Here is a 23,146-nt window from a genome sequence, read left to right as displayed (position 1 = left end):
CATCCGTTCGCTTGCGAAGGGTCACTCGAGCGCATAACGATTGTCATCATCGTCGACCAATAAGCCACCGGCAGCCATAAGCTGGGTTCGTGGGCCCGTGGAGATCTTCAACCTGCCCGGTTGTGTGTTATTGTTTGTAAAATCTGCATCCTTCCCGGAGCGCAAACCTGCCGACCTCATCGTCATGTGCGTTCCGGGGGCCGTTCCGTCAGTCAAGCACCGTCACTCTTGCGACCGATCCGGATCCTCAATCTCCGAGCGTTCTCCGAGCCCACTCGAGTACACCGGTCATCTCGCCCGGTTCGGAATACCGGAGGAAAGTCGTTGCCGTTGCCAATTATTTTAAATTATTGCAGCATTCAAAACGAAAGCATCCCGGCATTTCCATCCCCCATAGCCCCACGCGCACAGGTTGGCTAGGGGTCGGACCTCCGGATCAGAGACACATCAGAAGTCCTACGCTATGCCTTTCGCTACCGAGCGATTGGCAAGATTGCCCGACGATATGGGCTGGGCCCAGCTCTTCACTCCGAAGCCTATTCGAGCCATCGTTCCGCGGGAAGAGATGATCAGTTTTATTGTCATTATTATGGCGTATTATGTGGATGATGACATGAGGCTACTGCCACGGCTGACAAGACCGTACGGGACGGCTCGCACTTCCCGGGTTCAACCGGGTTGTCGTTCGCGCATCCGCGGTTCATCGCATCGTGACGGCCGGTTTCGGACGGGTAGGGAACGGTGAATTTGCGTACGATCTGGCCACGTCGACGGGATCGTAGGTAATCTCGACATTCCGCTCCCTACAATCTTTGGCCGTTACGTTCGAACTGCCACCATAACTCTCCACCATTTCGGGGGCTACGCTATGGAAGTTTATTATCATTTCGATACAACAACCCTCGCGGGATGAGAAAATCTGATGGGTAGGCGGATATCATCGGCCGGAGGATGCGTGGTTGATAAAAGCTTCATTGTTTCCTCCGTTTTCCGGCCCATTTTCCTTGGAGGTTTTTGACGTAAATTGTCCGCCGCTAGGAGGACGATCGCTTGCGTAAGACGACGACAATACGAGGGGACAAACAAAACCAAACGGTGAAAAAGGGAAAACGAATCCTTTCGGGTCCAATTCGTAGCGCTATCCATCTCCCATCAGTTTGATGCCGATTGACGAATGAAAGCATGATGTTTGAGGTTTGCGAGCATGTCAAAAAGGGGGGCCCAAACCCCAAAGTCTACGCGCTACCGGGTAAAGAAAGTGTGCCCTACCGGCGAAAACGGACACCGCCCAGTTTGGAGCACCAGCGTTGTTTTTTTGTTTTCGTTGCTTGGGGATCACGTGCACGTTCACCACTCGTTAATCGCTGTAGAGGGCGTGTATGCAAATTTTACGTGCTGCCCAAATAAGTCGAGCTAAAAGGATGGCGAGATGGATTTTACTGCAAGGAGTCTGTTCTTCTGGGTGGGTTGCATTACGGCGGAACGATGAAAGACACTTGTCAGCTGGTCTGGGACTCATAAAAGCGTGTACCGAAATGGTTCATTCTTTGAGTTGGTTGACTTGATAGATTTGAACAACCATTCAATACTATTTCCGTTATCGTAGACTAACATGGAGTCTGTTCTCAATAACCGTTTTCAAGATTCTTTACGTTTAGCCCATTTTCTATAAACAAAAGTAATATTGAATTTTATTCTATTTATTTTGAAATATTATTTTCATCATTAACGAGTTGCATTAAAACCATGTTTATTACTCTTTATCATGATGTTGGCAATGTAACTTGGGCAGTTGCCTTCATGCGTTTATGAATGCAAGAAAAAAAACGGATTAGCGAAAAAGTAATCAGGAACTAAGTAAAATGAATTGTAATATAAGCCAAATGAACTATTTTGACAGATCACTAAACACAGTAGCAAACTTAACCTCGAGCTTTAAGGTGTAAGGTTTTTTTTTCGTTCGCACGAATATCTTCTGAAAATTGCTACAAATGTTATATTTTAGTTCAATCTTCGATCTTGCGGTGATTGATTTAGATAATCGAGGTATGATGTTATGACCAACAAATGTTATTGGATACTTACGGGAAGACAAGGCATGCTCCATAAAGTCAACCGAAGGTACATTTATATTCCTCCTAGAGTCACAAACTACTAACCTCCAGAACAATCAAACCATCCGATCTCCGTAGGTTTGTTCCCTGGGAAAATGCGGCGAGCGCTCCTATTTTACCTTTGTGGAACGCAAACAAAAAACTAGAACTCAGCAGGTTCGTTACGAGAAAGGTTGCTCTTCTTTCTTTATGCGCTCGAAAGGAGACTAGTAGACTTTCCCCAGTCCCATCAACCACAAATCGGCACTGCTACCCTGCGCCGTGGCATTTTTATTGGCAAAACACGCACGTTCTTCCAACGCAGTGGAAAAACAATGTCGCGAGGGACGAACAACCGCAAACGGAAGAGATGACGATCACGATCGAGCAAACACACACAAAGGCGCAGTAACAAATCTTATGATCGCAAACCCGCCCGGATCACTCCCCTGTGGGTGGATGGGCGCGCACGGTTCTTCTCGGCTTCGAGAAGGAAAAAGGGAAAATTTCACTTAACGTCCAATGACTGACGTGATATATTCATTCGCAGCCAAACCCATTTCCTTGGTTGATGTTTGATATCTGTTCTCTTTTTTCCCATAAGACGTCCCTCCCAAACATTTAGTCTTCCCATAGTGCGCTCTGAGAGAACTTCCTTCTATTGTTTCCGTTTTGTTTTTTTTTCAAGTCGGGCCCCTTTAGCCTTTAACCGCTTTGGAGAACACTTGCTGTTTGCGTCACTGTGCTTTCTTCCGTGGTTCATCGTTTTCCTTCGATGATGACTAATTACAACCGGGCCCATCCTTTCCCATCCAAACATCGAACGATATTTCTCGCTTGCGTGAGCAATCGCGTGCGAACCTTGTTTCTTAATTTCCTTCCTTTCCTTCTAATTACAAGCCATTTTTCCGATCGCTAAGCACAAGCACCGAAAAGCATCAATTTTGACAAATGGTTTCTTTTTTCTTTCTCGCTTCTCGGTGCCCGTGGGGCGGGTTTCATTTTTTATTTTCATATAGTGCGTACGCCGAGACGATTAAATTGCGCAAGTGGGAGACACCGTCGTGGAGCTTTCGGTGCATGGCAATCACAATAAAATTGAATTAAAATCAAACAAGCCCTCGACGATCCCATTTCCCTTAGGAAAACACCCCACGGCATGCAGGCAGGTTCTTCCCCAGCGCACTATGAATCATGAAAATTCATCCCCCCGACAAGTCAGTGTTCATCTTACGCCCTTTTTTTCTTACGAGTCCTCGTGTATGGTTTTCTGCTTTTTCTTTCTACCCATCGGGACGAACCCTCCGCCAGACGCATGTAAAAATTGATTTGAATAACGTACACCGATGTGTCGTGGCCGTGCCCAGATTTCGCCGGGCTCATCGCACCGAAACCTACCCTTCCTTTCCGCCACAGACGAAGGGCAGCAACGAACAGGTTCACCGACCAAAGCGTCGGAAACCGTGCGCGCGTGGGGGGCTGGCGCGTTCGCACGAGAAACTCATGCTCATACATTCCGTCCACTTTTGGGTGGTAGCTGCGCACGGTTGATCAGATCATAATCATCATCAGCTCAACCCCGGCGCTCGGTGTTTCTCAGCGTGCGTACGAGAGCAGGTCAGACCAGACCCCTCCCGAAACACGTACCGTGACCGTCGGGCGGGAGAGAAGAACTGGTGCTACGAATGATGCCATTTATGACGAGCTGTCCCCAACTCCTTGGAGGAAAACAAGCATTTGACTGCAGCATGTAAGAAAAGGGGCACAACATTACGCCCCGCCAGCCGACCGCCTGGGTTACCTGGAGAACAATGGGTTCTCATTTTTATGCATCAACGAACAGGTTGATGATCATACCCATTATATCGTGCGCGGTTTTTGCTGTTTTGTTTCTTAACCTTAAGGATGGGCTCTGTCTCCCTCCCTGGGGGGAGGGCGGTGGTGGAAAGACATTTTGGGTCGGTCGGTCTTTGCGTGAATTATGATTTGAAGATGCGGTGCAGAAAACACTCGCTGGCGCTCCTTCCCTTTTACGACATAAGGAAGCACACACCGTTGGCGATGGAAATTGTATCGCTGCTCGGATAATTCCGAGTACCACGTCTTACCACTCGGGGTTGGGTCAATGATGTCCGGTTTCTTTTATAATTAAACCAGATTGTCTCAGAATCCCAGGAGAAACCGGAATGTGAAATCATAAAAGAGTTTAATGAACGTATTAATAAAATTTATAGATGTTACTACAGTGATTATTTTCCTTTAAAAGATAATTTCAAGTTAGATCAAACAAATGTGCTCCACGTATTAATTCCTCATTATGCAATTATATTTATAACACTGAACTGGGTGCCTTTTTGCACATGAGTTGAACAAAACAGTCTCTTTTGAAATATTATATCATTACAAAATAAAAGTTTCTAACATTTTATCTGTATGGTTTTTATTTCTTTTACTCAACTTCATTTATTTTTATGACATAAAATGGTAAGGACTTAACACCAAGTAAATTTACGTACACCAAGGAAATACGTTAATTCTAACAATTTATTATGTGCAATTCGAATTCCAAAGATCTATTTTTAAACAATAAAATGGCCAATTTCTGTGTTCACATTGAACTTGAATTTAAACATCCATCATCACCGTATTCGGGGGGTAAATAAATCAATTCCTGTGGCAATTTCTTCTGTCTTTCTTCATATCTTCTTCCGATCCTCGAATATTCCCACCAGCACACCTTCTAGCGATTTCACTTGTCCGAAACCAGTTTCTACAAATAAAAAAAAATGTATGTCAATCAACGAACACTTGCCGGTGGTTATCGATTTGAAGTCGTGTCGTTCATTTCGCGAACGCTTTATCTGGCCGGAACGCATCGCACGTTGGGTGGGATCGCCCGATCACAGACAACTGATTATTATGACTTAATTAATTGCAATTGTGTACGCGCAACACACGGAAAGTAAACCGGAACCCGCGCCAACTTGCAGGTGGCCCAGGTTCAAGTTCTTGTGGATGGGAGCACTGACATGAAAACAGAAAAAAAAAACACATTTTTGCCAACCAAAGTCATAATTAAAACACATTCAAATTAGATTCAAATTAAGATATCCCGGTGCCCGGTGCGCCCGGAGATGATCTCAGCCTTCCCGTGTTCCGCCAAAAACGGCAATCATCGCATACCAGACACGCTCGATGGCGGGGATTGATTCGTTCGAGAAGAGGCCAAAATCGAGGCAAGAAAAAGTGGTATTCTCATTACTACTGTTCAAGACATCCCGGATCGGTTCATATTTTTGTGTTCGCTTGTGTTTTTCTCCCCTTTTGATGGCGGCACCCCCTTCCGGTGGTTGGTGGAAAACCGAGCGGGGTTTGATAGCGAAACCCCCCGTCCCGCGCCACCAAAAACTGAACGAAGGGGGCAAAATATCGATTACACTAAAGATTCATTAATCAAGTCTTATTTCTTCGCTCGCCCTATCTGTCTTTCGTGGCGTTTCGGTTCCCGCCAGCGCCCGTCCGGGGAGAGTGTGAAGAGCGGGGGGCGGCGTTCGAGGCCCCAATGGCTTGCCGCGGATGGGCAGGGTGGATTATCTCATTCGGCTAATGATGAGACCCCCGAACGCCATTTTTCCCGCATCCCTTGGAGCCAGCAGCAGCAGGTCCCCGCGGGAGTTGAAATCAGAAACCCGACAACCGAAAAACAACCGAATCGAAAGACGAGGGCGCAGAAAAGAAAAACACATCATAAAAAGCAACACTTGGCGTCAAGTGGAAAAGCGAGCCGATGGCTTGAGGAAACAATAGGACGGAGGAAGAAAAGAGGGGAACGGGAACGGAACGGAAACAGAACACGGAAAACATCCAGCAAAACAGCTAAAAAATTAACGTTTTCATCAGATAAACATAAACTGGAAACACACACGCGCACGGTTATGATTGTTTTGACGTGTGTTCGGATGGTGCGTTTGGTGGAGGTGGCTCATTTTGGGTATAAGTTGGGCTTTCCATTTCGGCCCATGGTTTGCCATTTTGCCACAATCAACAAAGTGAACTCATCAAACTTTACATCTATTAAAATTGAGCTGGTTTATCTTTCTTAATGGGTTCCGAAGCATAAGTTAAGAAAAACTGGAGTTTGTATTCATAATAGTTTTTCTTTAATTGTGTCTTGAATATTCTCTGTTTACTTAGCTACTTTTGAAACTTGAATTTAATTATGTGGAAAAACATAAAAAAAATACATTCTAACGGAATTTTTCATCGAAGCGCTAGGTGTTGGTCGGCTTGATCGTCACTTGCTCGCGTACGCAAAGTCCCACTGTATCTCTTCGCTCATCCACCTGACTCACCGACGAAATGGCCATGGGGTCGATAATCGTAATCCAGCCCAAGAGGACGTTGGCGTTCTGTCGTGGGTAAGTGAGAGAGTCCCGGTCGGTTCGTGAAGCGATTAAACTTGTTAATAATTATCACTCGTTTAGCGATCGCCCACGGTGATATTAATTTCATAATGAATTTTTAATGAGACGCGCAGGGCTCCCCCGGCCAACCTGAGGGGGGTGAGGAGGACCCTTTGGGAGGCAGTCCTGGAACCACGCCGGCCTAACGATGGGTAAACGCCGCGCGAGAAAACACGCTGCACAAGAAATAGATCGATCGATTTGCCGCGAGGTCGAACGTGTGTCGCCGGCCTAAGGCCGCATTGCAAGGGGTAGGCCCCATCGATTCGGGTTTCAACGACGAGCCTCTAATCCGCTCTCGTTCAGTTCCTTCCAAATGTCGCCAGTGTGTTGTAGAGGGCATGGCTTTTGCTCACCCCTTTCGTATGCTTCGGTTTCTTTTCCTAATGCGCCCGGGGGAGGACTTCACGGGGACGACACCTTCGCGCCCGACGAAGGAAGCGACATAAACCTTGTTAATAGCTGTCAATTTGTAAAGTCACACACAAAATCGTCCGCCCTGCCCGACTCGGTGTCGTAGTACGGCGGTCACGCGTTTCGGTGGCGATCTGGTGTGTGTGTGTTTGTTTCCTTTTAAATTATTCCTTCCAATTCGTCGGTTGTTTCTCACTCCGCGCCGTTTATCGACTTATTCCCCCAGGCTCCAGGTCTTTCTCTTTGAGCGCCGAAGGAGGCCGAGTTCTTAATTCCAAATCACTTCCACCCACAGCGAACCCGCCGAACTCGTAATCGTAATTATGAAACCTTTCGATTCGCCGGGAATGGGATGCACGACCTGTCTTCCGCCCACTTGGAACGATTGTTCACTTGTTTCTCGGGTCGCTATCTTTCTTTTTTACTTCCTCCGGATGTAATGGTGTTGTTTGGCAATTAAAAATGAGGGCAATCGGAGCTATGGACAGTCGGGGCCATTTTTGCGATCAACCAAATTGGCAGGAATTTTCGATACCCACCTGTCGAATGTCAGGTTTCAAATTATTTTAGCTTTCGAGAAGTTGTAAGCATTTTGAAGGAAAGAGGTTTCATCTATTCTTCGGAGATCTCGCCATCAAGAAAGAGCGACGAGTAGCAGTATGTTATCCCTCAGTGATGCCACTCCCTGTTTCTGAAAGAAGAAGTAGTTTTGTTTACCTTCCCCAAAAATCGTCGAAGCGTGGCACAAAGCAACGAAAATGTACGTTCAACCCCTTCTGCGGTAGATCGGTTGCCAGAGCATTTTGCTTTTAAGTAACGAAACATTATAGATGATATGAATCCAGCAAGCAAGCATTTAACTTACTCTTGAATATTAGGACAAATTGAATAGTAATGTTTCGAATGATTGCTTTCTTTTCCTTATTGTGGTTCCTTAATCTTCTTACTTTGAAAGCAAAATTTATGTTATGTTTAAATTAAATTAAATTAAACAGTTTCTGCAAAATCGCGATGGTTGCTCACTAGAGGGCGTCAGTATAGACCACCAGAGAGCGCTAGTATATATCACCAGATGACGCTAGCAGCGTTCACATTTATAACCAAAGACAATTAACAGACAGGTCGCAGCATACCATGTAACGAACCGAAAACCGTGGGAAAATTTTTGACAGTTGGTTAAAATTTTGTTTACTTCTCACGAACAGCGAAGAAAGTGGGGTAAAACTGCAAATTTGGTATGTTTCATCTAAAGAAAAATGAGTTGAGGCTTTCGAAATATGTTCTGGAGGAAGACTGGGTATAGGCAGACCAACACACTTAATTTCGGCAATGACAGCGAGAGCAAAAGGATCCATATCCCATGATTTCACTCAGAAGAACAGTTTCTATCCGCAAGACCATGGATTCTGTGATCTTAAATTACCCATTACCTATTTCGCGAAGATTTTGGCGGAGATCCCCCACAAGTAAGCTAGAATTTTTTGAAAACACTTTTTTAACCAACTGTCACAAGAATGGCGGAGCAAACAACAGCTTTGACCCGACCTGTGTGTTAATTGTCTTTGTTTATAACTGACTCGAAGTACCGTCTGCACTCAGCAGATGACGCTAGTGAAGCCACCAGATGGCGCCAAGAGTTTTTGCGTCGTAACCGGTTCGATGACCTTTGTCTGACCCGCGTGATTTATGACCTTGATGAACCGGTTTTGACCGGTTCGGACCGACCAATCAGTAAGATCCGTTCAAGGTCAAGGCCAATGACCAAGATTGCTGTTAAAGATGTGCTAAGATGACCAAGATAGTTATAACAAATCAAAACGTCACGCCCTCCCAAGGTGCTTAGAGTACACTGGTTCTTTTTAAAATTTATACTAAAACGAAGATATTACCAGTTTTTTACCTAGACTTTTATAAAAATACAAGTCGATAGAAACACTTCTCTGAATGTTGTTCTAGCTAATGTAATAAAAACATTACTTTATTGGATCCGCAATTAACAAATCGGACCTGTCAAACGTACCGACACTTATACCTCTTCAACCGTTCTTTTAGGTTACAATCTAATTTCAATAAATTTTAACACACTAAACTAATTTTAAACTATCTGACTATATTCTAAAATACTGAACAACAAGTTCGGTATCTTCGCACCTTGCAACAACTTCCTCGCGGCACTTCCCAAGGAGAACCGTGCTGCACTTTTCTACCAAAGGTGTACATTGTCGTGACTGTTGACCATCTTCCCATCTTTTCTTACCAAAAACGACTTCTGCACCTTGTACAATTTTTAACGGGTTTTTCCTCTTTATTTCAAGGAATCCTCCATCGTTTAACTTCGCTTTACGACACATACCACAAGACTAACGAGTCCAAGTGGGACTCGCGTGTTCCTAATCCCTCTCTTTCATTCTCACTTCTCTCGTTAATTTAGCTTATTCGAAATTTCGGACATCCTGCTTTTCGCCTGATTTTGAATTTGAACTCATTTGCGATCTTGCCAGATATGCATGCCGTTGGGGCATACTAACACTCTATTATGCTCTTCCTTCTTTGTACTTTTACTATTCCTTATCTTTCTTTTACCCTATACTCGATCCCTGCATACATGTCTACCAAAAAAACACCTTGCCAAGTGTATTTTTGGTAGGCTTTTTTGACATGTACACCTCAAAACCTGCCTAAGGTGTATTTTTGGAAGGCTTTAGTTACATGTACATCTCGTAACCTACTAAAGGTGTTTTTTTGGTGAGCACTGGTGTTTCGAGAAGAACTTGCAGTCAAACCTTTAAAAGTTGTTTGTTTACTGTGAAGGTGCAAGTTTGACCAACAAGCAGGCTGTGTTTTTCCATCCCATTTGTTGTTTGTTTTTTGTTTTAACCGTGTAGTGTACGAAATGGACCGATTTGTTAGAATGAAACTCAGTGGCACAGTTATTAACGGGAGTCACATAGCGTGGCGGGATAGCGGCACATGGATCGACCGACTCAAGGTAGTTAACCCGGGTCGGGTTTTCTCGCGGCAGACAGTAAGTAAGTGTGTATGAATCCATAGCAGAGAGTTCTTACTGATGATAATTTCTCCACGCTTTTCACACATTTCAATACCACGACATAAAAGAAGAAGCGGATTAAAAAGAACATCTACACGTTCTGCGTGTTTTCGCTGGTCGCTGTTATCCAGCACGAACCAGAGGAGGTCTCCTCGGATGATTTCTGGATGTTTCGCCTGATATACCGAACCAGACGATATGTATATAATTATGTTATACTCAGCTATCTTGCATGAACCGCCGCATTGAATTACGTTGTATAAACGGTGAGTCGCAAGATACAGTTACTCCCAAATATGAAGATACAGTGTCGATTTGCTCGTTTAACCCTAATTCCCTTGGTCAATTCTCACCGTAGCTGTAAAATTCTGAAAGCATATGATAGAGGAACTTGTGATGCTTCAAATAAGTCTCGAACAAGATTTTTATTGGCCAAATTGGCTTAGTTTTAAGCCATTATCTGAAAAAACACCATATTCAGAACTCGCAAAAGTCATGGTACACCGTTTAGTTCCTCTGGGAGTTTCTTGAAAATGGTCAAGTAGGCATAGATATTTATGTCATTTAGAGTTCGGGACAGCTTGCAAATTTCATTCACACGTAACTTCCTTGGAGTTTTCAATTTTGTTGTGAAATGGAGTAGTCAAAAAAGGAAACTGGAGTTGAATTGAGGAAACGAATTCTTTCACTATATTGCAAAGGATATTCGATGCGAAAAGTTGGTGATATATCACTATATATAGTTGGACGGACACATTCTACAGTCCAGCATGTCATCGACAGATGGCGATACGAAGGAAGAGTGAAGAATGTTCCACGAACTGGGCGAAAAAGAATATTAACAGCATACGATGAAAGATTACTTATTGCTGCAACAACGATGTGTTCGAGGAAAAAATACAATAAAACGGTCAATTTGAACTCAAACGGCTCAGAACCATAAAAACTTAAGAAACGCTGCACCAAAAGGAAGACAAAAAGGTCGATAGGCAAAATCCCACCATAAATCGTAACATTTCAGTATCCAGTACGATCGTTTGTCCAAATAAAGACCTTTCCGAAAAGGACACGACGTACCGGAAACGAGATGCCCAAACCAACATACATTGAGCGCATGGGTCGTTCCCGCAATTGTTTTGGACGAACCGAACACGTGGCATAGGGAACAGCGATTACGCAATGTGCCAACGGAATAAATATGTAGATCGGCGCCTTAAACAAACCCAAAATGTAAACTCTCGTTACCGATCGCGATCCTGATCCCAAATAAACATAGTAAAACGGACAAGGGACACGACGCAACGATAACGGGATGTTCAGGCAATGCGTTGCATCATAGAGTGGGTAGGATATTCACGAAAGAACCGAACGGTAAAAACTCCAAAATAAGGAACACAAATCCTTCTCGCCACCTACCACACACATGCATTTAAGCTATTGAAGTATTGTACAAGCACAAATACCATGAAGAAATTCTGGTATATAAACGGAAACAATTTATAGAGTAAATCAGTGTTAAGTTGAAACGCAAACGATTTACTTCGTATATTATTTTGATTGTTACACTCGCTGGTATTCTGCCACCAATCTAAAAGATCGTTTCGATCAACTCTCCCCATCTCTTGCATAGGCCTCCGATACACGCATTGAGGCAACTAGCTAGATGGTAGCAGAGAGTCAGAGACTTCGACAATTTTGTCCCGGCAAATATCGGTAATCCTGTTCCTAAACATCGTTACCACGCGAGATAGCAAGCTAGGAGGTCTACCTTCGCGGGGCCTGTTTGCTAGAACGCGCCGTAACATTAATTGTTCGAAAGGTACGGCAAGAACTAACCCCCAGTGCTCCAAAATTTGCCGAAGAGATATCGTACACTATTTCTAGGACAATTTCTGCTGAAACTATCCAAAGAGTATTAAGAAAACATAGTTTAAATAGAAGGATAGCACGAAAGAAACCTTTCATATCTGCTACTAATAGATAAAAAAAAGGAATTTGCTAAAAAAAATATGTTAATCAGCCCACAAAATTTTGGTCGGATGTATTGTTTACTGACGAAACCAAAATAAATCTTGTTGGTAGCGATGGGCGAAAACTTGTGTGGAGAACGAAAAATACGGAACTAGATGTGAAGCATGTAATACCAAACATCAAGCATAATTTTTTTTTTTTTTTGGACGAGGGTTCACATTGGCGTGGCCCCGTAAGACCACAACCAATATTACTCCCTCCTCTTGCCCTTCGCCTTCCATCACGCTATGCACCTACACGGTAGAAGCAATGACAAAAGAGGCATCCGTCCTTAGGTTAAAATCTCAGTTTACGGACGCTGTGGCACGCGACTAACTCCTGAAGGGTGAAAGTGCGTGTCGCTAAAGGTCTGACAGGTACTACCCTGACCACCAGGGGCTTTTTCCCAAGCCTAAAGCAACGGACTCGGTGCAGTGCAACTTAAGCAGCTCAGAAGATCGATCCGACAGCTGACTTATCTGACACCAATACCTCCTAAAAACCTTCTTGTGGACTTGCACATTGGTTCTGATACCATCCGGATTCGTCAGCCCGCAAAACTAACCTCCTGCCTAGTCTACGTGCCGGGTTTCCAGTATCTGACCCCTCAGATGTTGATTGCTGGCTCGCAAAACCAAGCTCCTGCTCGGTCTACGTGTCGTCCACCTTGGCCTGTTTGATATAGTACAAGGCCCTGAACACGACCGGTGTCCAAGAGGTCAGCGATGGCTTGGTACCGCGATTGGCGGGTGTGTGACTAAACCCGGTGCATCCCTCCCCAAAGCATCTCAAACCTCGAGTAACCAGTCTGTTCCTCCACTCTTGCTGAACGCAACCGCTGTCCAAGATGATGATCCGCGATGGCTTGATGAGGCGACGGCATTACACCTCCGACGCCTCCCTCTCCAAAGCTTTACAAACATCGAGTACTTGGTCTTGTTCCTCCTCACGTTGAAACCAGCCGCAAAATCACGCTACTGCGCAATCTACGTCTGGTCCTAATCCTGGGGTCGTCCAACGTCTGATTTGACTCAGTCATGGACGACTTAGACACCTTGGTGCCGTAAACCTCGGCGCCCTACGCCGATCAATCCTTTATTGCCTCAAAGTCGGACTTGCCCTCGTCCGCTTGGCCGGGCTGATGTTGTACCAGGCCCTTGACAGTTCAGGTTTCTGGATTGACATGACCATTGTCGCATAGTTATCACCCTGTGGCAACGGTAGGTGGATCCCTCACCGACAAAAGTCAAGTCGCCCCATAGCCCGCCCTGCCCTCCTTAAACACTGTGCGCTTGCGCGCCTGCACTAAGCGTGTCCGCTTTGCCACGAGCGACCCTTCCGTTCTGCTGCTGGTAAGACTTTCGATGGTTAGACGCTATCCCATCATACTCGCCCACCAGCAACCCCAGGAGAGAGGAACCAGAACGGTAACCAACTCCTTCGTAGCCGGACGTCCACTCATAGCTCGCGCATCGGTCTAGGTCCTGTGCCCCGGAAGGCAACAGAGCACAACTAGACTTCGACCTCTGCGACTTCTCGTGAATCTTCCAGGAGAGTGAATCCCTTCCGAAACACTCCCTACGTCTTCGCGGTCGTGTCCGCTGACATAGGGTCCATCCTAACCTCCGGAGAGGCTAAACAGACCAGAGGGCTAGATATCAAAAAGCAGGATAAATGATACCTTACAAGGCCCATTCCTTCTGCGGCACACTACCATATCCTTAGCCCAACAGGGCACTACTCTTGGTAGTGTGCGGGAGGTCGGATAAACCTCCCACCCAGAACTCTGTTCGTCACCCCTGTTGTCAGGGGGTCCAGTGGCACCACGAGGAGGCCAGTATTCCAAGCGTTCACGCCGTCACACCGTTTGACCGGAATGACCCCACATTGACTGCGAGCCCAACCATCAAGCATAATGGTGTAAACGTTATGTTATGGAGCTCTATGTTCTCAAACGGAGTAGGAAAAATGGATTTCATCGAAACCACGATGTACAAAGTGGTGTATTTAAACATCTTGAAAAACAACGTCAAAGAAAGTGCGACAAAACTGCGTCTTCCAGCAGTTTACTTTTACCAGCAGGATAACGAACCAAAACATACTGCGGGTTTGGTGCGGGAATGCCTGCTGTATAATGTCCCCAAACAGCTGAAAACGCCCCCACAGTCACCGGGTCTAAATCCTATCGAACATTTGAAGCGTGAAGTAAAAATCTGGGTCCAAAAAAGTCACCCGACGAGTAAGAGTGATCTAAAATGAAAAATAGCTAGAATTTTGGAAAATATCGAACCTGAATCCTGAAAATATCCCCACCAAGTTAGTTGCTTTGAAAAGGCCTTCTAAGGAGGCCAAAAGAATTACGTATAGTCAGAAACATGTGTAATAAACGCACAGTCACCAGGAGGCCTTTATCTGGATTTTTACCGTTAAAACTAGTTAAAACTAGTTCCGGCAATTCGCTAAGTCATCGTTGTTGTGTGCTTTTATTGGTAAACAAAACTAAGAACGATCATCAAAAATCTATTTCAATATGGCTACTACGACAAAGCTTTTGACTTCACATCTCTTACGACTCACCTTGGTGAAAACGAAGTAACGAATAGGGATAAATAATTTAAAATAAAACCGATGTTTCACCACCAATGTTATTATTTTTAATGTTTGATGATTCCAGCCATCAGAAAGTGTTTCAGTGCAATTTGATAATCGATTTGCAGATCTTCCCCGACGCGACGCTTGGATTTAGCAGGCAGAGCGTGTTCAACGGGCAACCGCCGTTCTTGATGGTACACGGACTATAGAACCTGGGGCACACGTTGGTTACAGCTGTGATGAATCCAATGTCACTCGTTGCGTCAAACAGTGTTAAAGGTTTTTGACGCACTCCATGATGGCTAATACTTTCGATGACACTATGAAATGATAACAAAAGAAACGTAAAGTAGATAAATTGTTGCAAGATTAGTTTTAAAAACTACTCACTTTTCTTGCGCCCAATAAAACATTTCATCCGACACAGCTAAGCGACGATTGTTGGTCAGGTTGTCGACGATTGTGCGGATCCGCTTCCTACGAGGTTCTATACAATCAATTCGATTAAAGGTGGTAGCGTAGCAGACTTCTCCAGTGGCCATCAAAACCTTGATATCTGTGTACCGACCGTTTGAATTGGCTAACTTTGGCAAAGGTTCTGGTTCAGACCCATCGAGATTGTATGACACGATCCCGACTCCATGCAATGCGTACAGTTTTCCTTGCAATGAGTCAATGGCGATGCCATAAATTTGACCAACTTCAACACGTACCGTTGTACGCAAGTCCGGGTCATCCAAGCACGCCACCTCAATGGTTTCTTTTACTTTGTCAAGCCAATAAAGACGACGCGAGATCCAGTCTACTGAAACAAACGTTGGATATTCGTGTTCCTTCGAAATGAACATTTTCTTATCCGTCCCATCGTACTTGGCGCTGAAAATCGATTTATTCAAATAATCAGCCCAGTAGAGGCGGCCCTCAGCACAATCATAATCCAGGTTATTCATCCAGTTTCCCTCACTTATGCTGAAGGATGGTCCACCATTCATTGGCACACGAAAGATGCTGTCCTTTTGAGTAGCAAGCAGGAACCCAGAGTCAGAACGATTCGCTGCATTGCATTCAGTGTCTTTTCCAATTGCGCCATCCTTGCAAGGTTTTAGTGATTTCAACCACTGTGTCGTGTTTGTGTTCCGCATAATCCATTTTCGATATTTGGTAACATCTGTAAACACCGCAGGTTTGGACCTGTCACATAGAATGTTATTCGTCGTTTCTGTAGGGCTGAATGCCACAATCCCTCGCAAGTACCAAGTATTACTAATTTTGAAATACATTCCTCCAAAACCTCCGCAAATAGTGACAAAGGGTTTTCCACCAGCACAAAACATTTGAGGTGTTAAGTATTTTCCGTACACTCCTTTATCATAGGCAAGACACATTTTAGTGTCCAATACAGGTATCGTTACCTCTTGAAGTTTTACAGCTTCTACACCATTTTCGTCCAAACCGAATCCAATCACGGTTCCTTGCGATCCAAATATTTGATTTTCATCAATATCCGCATTCCAAATATTCACTGGTTTTACGAACTTCGTCATTTTGATATCAGACGTCAACTTTAGAATTGCAATATCGTTTGCAAAATTTAAGTGGTTATACTCAGGATGGACAATAATGTTTGCCACCGTTAATTCTTGTAGGTCTGGAGTTGTTGCATCTCTATATTTACGGCCACCGTACACTTCCATATCATATTTACTTCTTATACTACCACGGTGAACAACACAATGAGCGGCTGGAAAATTGAAACAGTTATGAATTATGAGATCGGCGAATGGCTGAATGTCAATCAAAGACAGACAATCAAAGTTGGATATACCTAAATCGGACAATCTTTTCACTTTGAATAAAGTTGTAATGTAGCCAGTGTCGTTTCGAATTGTTATCAGTTTTAGAAAAGAAGAAAATAAAGTTTAAAAATTGTCCGCTATTGAGGTGTCTGGCTTTGACTACCTGCCTATGTATATATTATATGATTTACCAGTGAGGACTGTGCTGCTGTCAACGAAAGTACCTCCGCAAAGAACACCTTCGATTAACAATGTGGCATGCCATGGCCATTTTGCCGGTTTAGCATCTCGATAAAGAATAGGTGTAATAGGTTTAGATTGTATATTTGTTGATGGGTCCGGTACGACATCGGGTTGCGAATTAGTGTTTCTGCAGATTGTACCTAATTGGGTACGTGGATTGGGAAGGCAGATTGTGTTCTCTGGACAGCCACCATTTTGCACGGCACATGGACTGAAGAACATCGGGCAGACATCAGCCACTGGGGTTACCCAGAAGCTTTTATATTTCGTTGTATGGTTCAGTTTTAATACAGATCTTTGACGTACTCCCTCCAGGCTAACACTTTCGATCGTGTCACTATGAAATGGAAAGAGCAATGTACAGAAGTTCACCATCAATGTGCACCAATCAGAGTAATACTAACCTGGCGTAGTTCGACCAAAAAACTTTCTCATCCGTTGCGGCTAAATGATCAGTGTTGGTAACATTGGTGACAATCGTGCGGATCCGCCTGCTACGACTATCCATACAGTCGATCTTGGATGTGTCATTGTTTATGTAACAGAGTTCTCCAGTGGCGATGGAAACTGTTATATCTCTAATCCCTGAAGTATTCAACAACAGTTCTTGTTCTGATCCATCGAGATTGGACCATTCAATCCCGCTATTTACATCTGTTCTGTATAGTTTACTTTGCAGCGGATCGACAGCGATTCTATCATTACTATCAACATTGATCAACACCGTTGTCCGCAAGTCCGGATTGTCCAAGCTGGCAACCTCGATAGTTCTATTTACATGATCAACCCAGTACAGACGACGTGAGATCCAGTCCACTGCCATATTAAATGGATTGACCTCCTTCGTGATAAAGACTTTCTTATCCGTCCCATCGTACTTCGCACTGAAAATAGATTGTGTTTCACGTTCCGTCCAGTAGAGACGGCCCTCTACACAATCTTTATCGAGCCGGGAAATATATTTTTGGGCCAGGACTTCACGACCGTTGAACGCTGTATCATCTTTTAATGAAAAGCGCCAGATGCTCACATTTTCATTTGATTCTAGTATCCACAACAAGAAACCATGTTCAAAACGAGTCGCAGCGTTGCATTCAGTGTCTTTTTCAATCGTACCGTCTTTGCACGGCTTTAGATCATTCAGCCACGATGTCGTGTTTGTATACCGCATAATCCATTTGCGATATTTGATAACGTCTGTAAACACCGTAGGTTTGGAACTGTCACATAGAGATTTGGTCACGTTCGGTCGTATTGGGCTGAATGACACTAATCCTCGCAAGCCCCACTTGCCACTGATGTTAAAAAACAGCCCACCCCCGCTATCTCCGTTGCAAGCACTGACCATGTCTTTTCCACCAGCACAAAACATTTGAGTAGTTAGGTATTTTCCATATGTTTCTTTATCATAGGCAAGGCACGTTTGAGTGTCCAATACAGGTATCGTTGCCTGTTGAAGGGTATCAGATTCTTCATCACCTTCGTCCAAACCGAATCCAATCACGGTTCCTTGCGATCCAAATATTTGATTTTCATCAATATCCGAATTCCAAATAGACACTGGTTGTACGAAGTACGTTATGTTGATATCAGCCGTTAACTTTATAATTGCAATATCGTTTGCATAATTTGAATGGTTATACTCAGGATGGGCAATGATGTTTGCCACCTCCAATTCTTGTAGGTCTTCAGTTGTTGCATCTATATATTTACGGCCACCGGACACTTGTACATCATTTTTGCTTCTTACACTATCACCGTTAAAAACACAATGAGCGGCTGGAAAATTGAAACAGTTAAGAAATATGACAACGGTGTGTTCTTGAATGGGGAGTGGCATGCAATCAATGTGAGGCGCTCAAAAATCGGACAATCGTTTTACTTTGAGTTACATTTTTGGTTGAGATTTAGCCAAATTGTCATCATTATCGAAGGTGCAAACGACACGAAACGTCACTAGGGGTTTTTACCTCTTTAAAAATGTAAAAAATAGCTCAAAAACATGATATCGTATGAAGCGTTTCCACTAATCATTCCCGCATATTGGTATAGGGCATATGTAAGAAAATTAGCCCGTGAAGTTTCATAACAATATCAGTTTTAGAGAAGAAGAAATCAAAATTTTACGATGATTCGATTTTTAGAGTTCCCAGTTTTAGAAAAGAAGAAATCAAAATTTAATGGCGTGACTACATTAAGCGTACCATACCAAAAACTTGGACCGGTCTAGTGACAGCGTACCAGTGACGATGGTGCGCTAGAAAGAGAGAAAAAACGGTTTTTACCACCTGGACCGCACCAGGTTTTTGGTATGATACGCTTAATGTAGTCACGCCCTAAAGATTTTCCGGTTATGGGATGCCCGACTTTTTTTAAGCTCTATGTATTTATGATTTACCAGTGAGGATTGTGTTGTTGTCAACGAAAGTTCCTCCACAAAGTCCTCCATCTCCAATGAACAGCGTGGCATGCCATGGCCATTTCCCATGTTGAGCTTCCACGCCGTTATGAATGAGCCCAACAATTTCACTATCGCCTTGAATTTCAAACACACAGGCACACAGTGTTAGGAAGCCAAGTAAAATATGCCTCAAAGAAGCAGGAGTGTTTAGCAATTTGGAATTGCTGCACGTTGATATTTTAAAACGCGACATTTGTCCAAATGATCACACTCTTCACTGTCACTAAACACTGAACTGCACAAGTCGAAGTCAGATGTACGACTGATGCAGCTTTGATCTGCTTTGGCTCATATTAAGTTCACCACACTTGCCATCGTACAATATTGCCATCTTGGGTGAAAAGAAAAAACATCTTGGCCATTGCCGGATGCTTAACTGGCGAAACTGGTTTCACAGGTCGGCTTATTGCTGAATAAATTCCTTTTGGCCACTCGGGGTACATAAACCGCTTTCAACATATTGTATGTTCACAATATATTATGGATGGGCTGAAAGACAGCGGTTGAAGAGGATGGTGGGGGGTGGTAGGGGAGGGGGGTTTGGGGGGGGGGGGGGGGTGGGATGTTTAGAATTTTATGTAAAAAGATACCACCTTAGAATAGAAATGATGGCGTAAATTTAAATCCTACCCCTCGTTGGTGCTTATTGGAACTGGTAAACCACACGAATTTTAGTTTCTTGATTTTAAGAAGTTGCAACAAAATATGTTATGAGATATTTTATGCATGTTGGATATCGTAGGTGTATTTCAGATCATTCTGTAAATGTTATTCCACATTTCGTTCAAAATATAGGCTAGAAACTAAATCAAAAAGGTGTTGAGTTGCGTGATAAATTCATTGCTGCATTTTTCAACGCTCAAAATAATGTCAGCTATCATGTTAAGTGTGTCCTTGAACTTTATTGAGAAAAGAGTAAGTAAAAATATGGATGTATTATAACAATTTATTCGGCATCCTTTGACTTTTCTAGGCTTCTGTTTTTTTTTGTTGTTGTAGGGTTGTATCGAGAATTTCACATTCTTGCTATTTTGCTTTCTGTGGCAGGAGCTTGGTAAATGGAATTGATGAAGTTGCGGGCGAACTGGTCAAACCAGTTTCATCAGTATTGACTCCAATGTTTCTGGCGTTGTCCATGTTTCCAAGAATCAAAGATTCCTTTGGAATACATTTTTACAGGGTTTTCCATTTGATAGCACAAATTAATCAGATGATACCACAAACGCAGTAGATGATTCCACAAACGTGATAGATGACAAGCCAAGTGAGGCATGTATACAACAATCGTGGCAGATGATATCACAATTGTAGGAGATGATAGCACAAGCCGGTATCAGCTCTAACCCCACCGATGATTGAAATACACCTGTTTTCACTTAGGCCGATTATAGACGGAGTGCGTCCGACGCGTCCGTGTCCCGAATGTTATCTACAATCTGTCAAACTGACATCTTCTAATTCACTTTCGGCACGCGCTAGCCGTCGCGCCTTTCAATATAAATGTTCAGTTATAATTAGTTCGTTGAGTGGATGTTGTATAAAAACACACATCACACCTTCCACGCTAAGAAAGAATGAGTTTTTCTTCTTAAATACTTAAAAAAAAATGTTTTTAAGCTGGCGACGCGCGTAAAAAATGGCGGGTAGTTAGCTAGACGATGCGCGTCCCTCGCGGGTAGATGACAATTCGTTAAACGTCAATTAGACCCCATTTTGACTGATGTTCGATAACATTCGGGACGCGGACGCGCGCCGTCTATTAGCGGCCTTAGAGTTGAATCGCGTCCCACTTCTGTGGAATCGCGAGCTTCTTCTTCTTCTTGGCGTAACGACCTCTTGGTCATGCGTTAAGGGCTTACGAGCCAAAACGTTGCCCATAAATAAACTTTCTGTTGAATCTCAAAACAGCAATTTCATCCATCTGGGTTATCTAAACACAAACCGACTAAAATGTGTAAAAATGTTATGCATCAGCCGCCATTCAAACCTGCCTATATCATCTACAAAAACCCTTAATAGTGAAGAAGAAATCATAAATCTAAAGAAACAATAAAGTCTTGTTGTGTTGTGTTAAACACACTCATTGTGCTAGTATATTCTTTATACGCTTTTTATTTCCAATCATTGTTGGTCCCATCGATTGTTATTTATTAAGAGACACATTCTGAAAAAAAATTAAACAAAATTAAAGCTTAAGTAATTCATTTACAACCCATATATTAAGGCAACAGAAACTTACTATCTGTTTGTTCCCATCCAACGTAAGCTCCTAGTCGTTCATTTTCAACCACCAACCAATCATATAGAGGTTGGAAGTATTCGATCAGTGCATCGGCGCTCATGCGACGCTCTCCGGTCAAGACCTCCATTGCATCTGGCCAAGGCTTCGACGAACCTAGCTCCAGCATCGCCTTAATAGCGTTACCCGCTTCAGCACTCTGATAGATGTCGCAATCGTTCAATGTCTTCACCGGATCTCCCTTCACGTACTCTCCGGCCTTCTCGCAAGCCGCCCGATGGAACTGGAACTGAATGATGTACGAGACAAAATAGCGAAGATACTCCACATCGGCCGACACGTGGTACTTGGCCGGTGCGTCTAAATCGGCTTCCGAGCGAACTACTGGAGGTTCCACGCCGGAGTACTTCGAGCGCATCTCCCAGAACTTGCAGTTGTATTCCTCGGGCTTGATTTCACCTCGGAAGATTCCCCAACGGTACTTATCGATGGTGTAGGCAAATGGCAAGAAGGCCAACTTTGTCAATGCTGAACGATAGAACTGGTTTAGCTTGGACTCTTCATCCAGCACGAAGTCTTTTAGCAGACCAATCTTCTCCAAGTGTTTGGGCGTTGAGACTGAGAGCGAGAGCACATCACCGACGGCCTCATGGAATCCAGGGTTGGCTCCCGAACGGTATACACTCGGGAGGTGTTGATACTGCAGGTAGTACTGCACGTGGCCCAGCTCATGATGAACGGTGAAGAACTGTTCCATGGTCACACGGGTGCACTGCTTGATGCGTACGTCGTCTGGTTTGGAAAAGTCCCATGCACTGGCATGACAAATTAGATCACGACCATCGTCCGGCTTCTCGAGAATGCTCTTGTCCCAGAAGGTCCTGAACACAGTAAACAATGTCACTTTTCCTAAAATTGAACGTTAAAGTCAGAAAATTTGCGGCACTTACTGTGGAACCTTGGACATGTTCAGCGACTGGAAGAACTCATCCCCCATTTCGAACATTTGTATCGGGTTGTATCCTTGGCGGAGCATTTCTTCGGTCACATCCAACAACTGCCGGTCACCGAATGGGCTGGTGATGTCTGCAATGTTTCCCCATCCCTGCGCCCACATGTTTCCGAGAAGCTGCATGGGAATGGGTCCCTTTTCGGATACAACATCCTCACCATAGAACTCGCGCAACTTGTAGCGAACAAAACCATGAATCTGCTCATAGAAAGGACGCAGTTCTTCGATAACGGCATCAACCTGCTCTTCGAAGGTGTCGTCTTCGTAAGCCGCCAACCAAGATTCGGCTCCGGTCGCATAATCTATGGGAAGAAAGGGAACCTTGCCTTATCTCTCCAAACACTTTTGATAGCAGCATCACTCAACTGTTCAATTTAGCAGCCTCTCCGTTCAGATCCACATATTTCTGGAAATCCTCTCTGGTTGGAGCCCCAGCCGCATCATACCACTGTTGCCAGTAGTATTTGAGCTCTTCAGCATCCCTACTGTTGGCAAGAATCTCCGTCAACTCCGGTTCCAGGGCCAAGTCGCACTTGTTGCGGTCGTGGTAGTCACACACCTTGATTTTTGCGTAGTTTTCTTTCATGTTATTGACCGCATTCAATATTTCCGCGAACTTATCCACTGGCAACGCCGAATAACCCAATCCGACGAGCTTTTTCACCCTTCGCTTCAGATCTTCATCCTGGAAGCTTTCGTAATCATATTGGGAAAGCGTTTCCGAGATTTGCTGAAATAGAAGAACTTAAATGCCGCAAACCGTTCTAAATTTTC

General features: G+C 44.0%; 1 protein-coding gene across 1 annotated transcript in view; it reads right to left on the bottom strand.

Annotated features, from left to right (window-relative positions):
- LOC131264282 (angiotensin-converting enzyme-like) overlaps positions 1 to 23,146 on the bottom strand; it is a 146,624-nt gene that overhangs the window by 123,213 nt on the left and 265 nt on the right. Inside the window, exons 2-6 of the mRNA XM_058266564.1 lie at positions 22,739 to 23,102; positions 22,311 to 22,674; positions 21,361 to 22,241; positions 17,777 to 18,439; positions 17,333 to 17,704 (exon numbers count right to left, since the gene is read on the bottom strand). Coding sequence (XP_058122547.1) covers positions 17,333 to 17,704; positions 17,777 to 18,439; positions 21,361 to 22,241; positions 22,311 to 22,674; positions 22,739 to 23,102 — 2,644 coding nt within the window. The remainder of the gene's footprint in view (positions 1 to 17,332; positions 17,705 to 17,776; positions 18,440 to 21,360; positions 22,242 to 22,310; positions 22,675 to 22,738; positions 23,103 to 23,146) is intronic.

The sequence above is a fragment of the Anopheles coustani genome, chromosome 2 (genome assembly GCF_943734705.1).
Source record: "Anopheles coustani chromosome 2, idAnoCousDA_361_x.2, whole genome shotgun sequence".
Lineage (NCBI taxonomy): Eukaryota > Metazoa > Arthropoda > Insecta > Diptera > Culicidae > Anopheles > Anopheles coustani.
Note: the sequence above shows the minus strand (reverse complement) of the source record. Positions and strands in the feature narration are given on the sequence as shown.